This window comes from Bubalus kerabau, chromosome 13 (genome assembly GCF_029407905.1).
Source record: "Bubalus kerabau isolate K-KA32 ecotype Philippines breed swamp buffalo chromosome 13, PCC_UOA_SB_1v2, whole genome shotgun sequence".
Taxonomy (NCBI): Eukaryota; Metazoa; Chordata; class Mammalia; order Artiodactyla; family Bovidae; genus Bubalus; species Bubalus kerabau.
In genome coordinates this window covers 74,027,941-74,030,935 of record NC_073636.1, presented here as the reverse complement: position 1 = coordinate 74,030,935, position 2,995 = coordinate 74,027,941, and the positions used below count along the sequence as shown (strand labels likewise).

The 2,995-nt window shown below is 52.0% G+C and overlaps 1 protein-coding gene across 1 annotated transcript; it reads right to left on the bottom strand.

The window, feature by feature from the left end:
• Positions 1 to 1,413: 1,413 nt before the first annotated feature.
• Positions 1,414 to 2,995, bottom strand: LOC129625233 (elafin-like). Its single transcript, XM_055543345.1, has 3 exons — positions 2,914 to 2,995; positions 1,782 to 2,057; positions 1,414 to 1,529 (listed from the first exon to the last, which is right to left on the bottom strand). The coding sequence occupies exons 1-3, from the start codon at positions 2,993 to 2,995 to the stop codon at positions 1,414 to 1,416; spliced, it is 474 nt and encodes a 157-aa protein (XP_055399320.1).

Genomic DNA, 2,995 nt, shown 5'->3' with positions numbered 1-2,995 from the left:
ACAGAGTCTGACCCATTGGATTGCCAGGGAAGTCCCATGGTTTCAATCTTTTAACAAAATTAAAGAGGTGTATATACCCATCTGAGGGAGTTCTAATGAGAAATAAGACAATACTTATGACATGTTTAGTGCAGGATCTGGAAGAGACAAAACACTAAGACAGAAACCATTCTTACCACCAGTGGTGTATTATATGTTTCTCAGGCCAGGGGTTCAGGCACTGCTCTTGTCTGTGCTCCAAGATGCGTGGTCCAGTCCGTCCCCTGGAGAATCAGAGGGGAACCCTGGCTCCTGGGGGGGTGTCTAAGGGACACTGGGCTCTCTGTTCTCTCACCCCCAACAAAGCCTCTGCTCCCCACCTCCCCTCTAGCAGAGCCCAACATACACACACAAAGAAGAGATGCTTCAGCACCAGAATATCAGGGGTGAACTGACATTCATTACTATACTTCCAGAATAATTTCATCCAACTCTCCTCAAACCGAATAGACAAAACTGAGGCTCAGCGAGAGAAAGTGATTTATCTGCAGTCATCTAGCAAGTTGGGAGGAGCCTAGACCTAGAACTCAGGTCTCCTGACTCCCAAGTGGGGTGCCCACTGCACCCAAGGCTCCACCCACTTCTTCCTGGAGAACTCCATTGCACAAGGGCAGTGGGGCAGCTGAGCCAACAGCAAAGCCACGAGGTCATCCAACGTTACCCAACATACACCCTCCTGCTGTCTTCACTCCTCCAGTCTACTCTACCCCAACTTCTATGTCCCCAGAGAACTTTATTCAGCAATGACATGGAAGGATAGATGTGTCTTGCCTCCTCACTCACATCTTGAAATAGAAAGCTGGGAGAGGATATTGCTTCACCCAAAGGAATTACGTGTTACTGGAGGTCACCTCAGGCATGAACAGGTGAAATGCTTTGTGAGCAGGGATTTCCTGGCATCTGTCTTTCTGTCTTCTTGGAGGATATAGATTCATGGGAAACATTAGAGGAAGGGAAGGAGGGAGTCAGAGGTTTAGCCAGGAGGGTTGGTTGGTCACACTGGTAGGATTGATCATAGCCAGGTCAGAAGTGGAGGTCAATGGGAAGGTTTGGGGGTTTATTTCCCTGGTCCGAGGCCAGAGGCCAAATGTCTAGGTTTCCATTTCCTGGTGAATGGAGGCTGCGGTTCTTGGGTTGACTTTTGGATTTCTACAGTGAACCCTAGGAATAGGCCTCTTGTTCCTGCCCCTGCTCTCCTTCACACCCCAGAACATCTGTCATGGGTCCTGTTCCACTCTCCACTGGGGACAGGAAGTCCCAAACCCACACCCATCTCCCCGGAGCTCTAAGGGGACCAGAGGTCACAGGAGCCAGAAACAAATGGAGTTGAAAGCAGTCTTTTATTGGAAAGTCCATGAGGGAGGCAGTCCATGCTCAAGCTTGGGCCTCCCGCATGAGAGGAAGAAGGGGCAGTGTGGGAGAGGGTCGTGCTACAGGCACCGGGGCCTGCATCGCTGGGGACTTCACAGGTGCACAAGCACAGACTCTACCTGGTAGAAGAAAAGAGAATCGGAAATGTGAATCAGCAGGTGAAAGACTCAGAGGCAGTGGGAGGCAGGGCCAAGTTCACATGCCATCCTTCTCAGGACCCCAGTTGTAGCCCCTGAGACCCCTCAGTCTCTCCATCACCTCCCGTGTCCTCTCCCCACTAGCTTAGGATTGCCCTCTGCCAGTCGGCCTCTCTGCCCCTTCATGGGCCTCCTTTCTCTCCACCCATTTCTCACCTCACCGGGGATTCATACAGGTCTTCCCACAAAAGCCGTCACAGCACTTCTTGGCCCCTGGGCACTGGGCATCTCTCCGACACCGGTCAGGGGGATTCCACAAGTTGCAGTGGATAGGAACACTGGGGCAGAAGCCATGCTTGGATAGATGTCTGGCTCGGTCTTGTGCTGCGACTACATCTTGTCCTTTGACTGGGTCTTGTCCTTTCACTGGATCTTGTCCTTTGTCAGGAGATTGACCATTGACTGGACCCTTTCCACTGACTACAACATTTCCTTGACCTTTTGGACTACCTGTTGAAAGAAATATCCCCACATGTAGACCAATGTGTCTGCTTCAACTATCTAGTCTGTCCTCCAGGTCCAGCCACTGCTCACTGCGGTGTCCCTTAAGCTGAGGGACAGTGAGATAGAGAAGGCTCACCAGGGCCAGATGGGGTCTGCACTCTTGGATGGCTGTTCCCTGGGCTTTGGGGAAAAGCGCCATAGGACCAGGTTTCCTTTGGGTGTCCATTTCTTCCCCTCACCCTCCATTCTGGGTCCTGGGGCCCTCATGAGGATATGCCAGGGAGGAGTGACTTTCAGGAGATGAGGACACATTTTCATCTTTGAGGAAACTTGGAGGAAGGACAAGGAGCTTTGAGACACATGCCAGGAGACCTGAGCTGCATCCTGGATCTGGAGATTGTCCTGACAATTCCTCACCTCGCTCTAGGTCTCAGTGTCCAGCTTTGGAAAACAGAGGTCTTCAGACTCCATGATTTCTGAGGCCCTGTTAGTTCTTAACCTCCTCTTACACGACTGATGTGCTTTGATGGGACAGGCAGGCAGGGAAGAGACCCCCACACCCAGGGCCCAGATTCCTGGTGCTCCTTACTTCATTGCATGTTCTGTCCAAGTATCAGTGCTTGAGACCAAGGTCATGTTCCAACACTGCTTCCACAAACAGCCCTGATTTCTCAGTCCTGGGGTGGAATGCACATGGAGTCTAGTGGGCAATTTCCTACTTCTCTGGATACACTCAAAACCTGCTGTCCAGGTGGAAGAGTGGGCTCCAGCTCTGCATGCTGCCCCTTGTCAAGACCCAGGCTGCCCCCAACATCTTCTCCTCAACCCAAGCCAGCCCCAGCCAGGCCACTCGTCCACTCACCTGTTACGACAGCTGCCTGTGCCACCAGAGTCCCAAGGACGAGAAGGACCACCACCTGGACCAAGAAGCTTGTAGTCTTCAT

What these genes read in the sequence shown, in the direction of transcription:
- LOC129625233 (XM_055543345.1), bottom strand. Translation starts at nt 2,995, where the DNA reads ATGAAGACTACAAGCTTCTTGGTCCAGGTGGTGGTCCTTCTCGTCCTT. An exon ending in ACAGGCAGCTGTCGTAACAG is followed by an intron (nt 2,058 to 2,913) that starts GTGAGTGGACGA and finishes TTCTTTCAACAG; the next exon opens with GTAGTCCAAAAGGTCAAGGA. An exon ending in CGGCTTTTGTGGGAAGACCT is followed by an intron (nt 1,530 to 1,781) that starts GTATGAATCCCC and finishes TTCTTCTACCAG; the next exon opens with GTAGAGTCTGTGCTTGTGCA.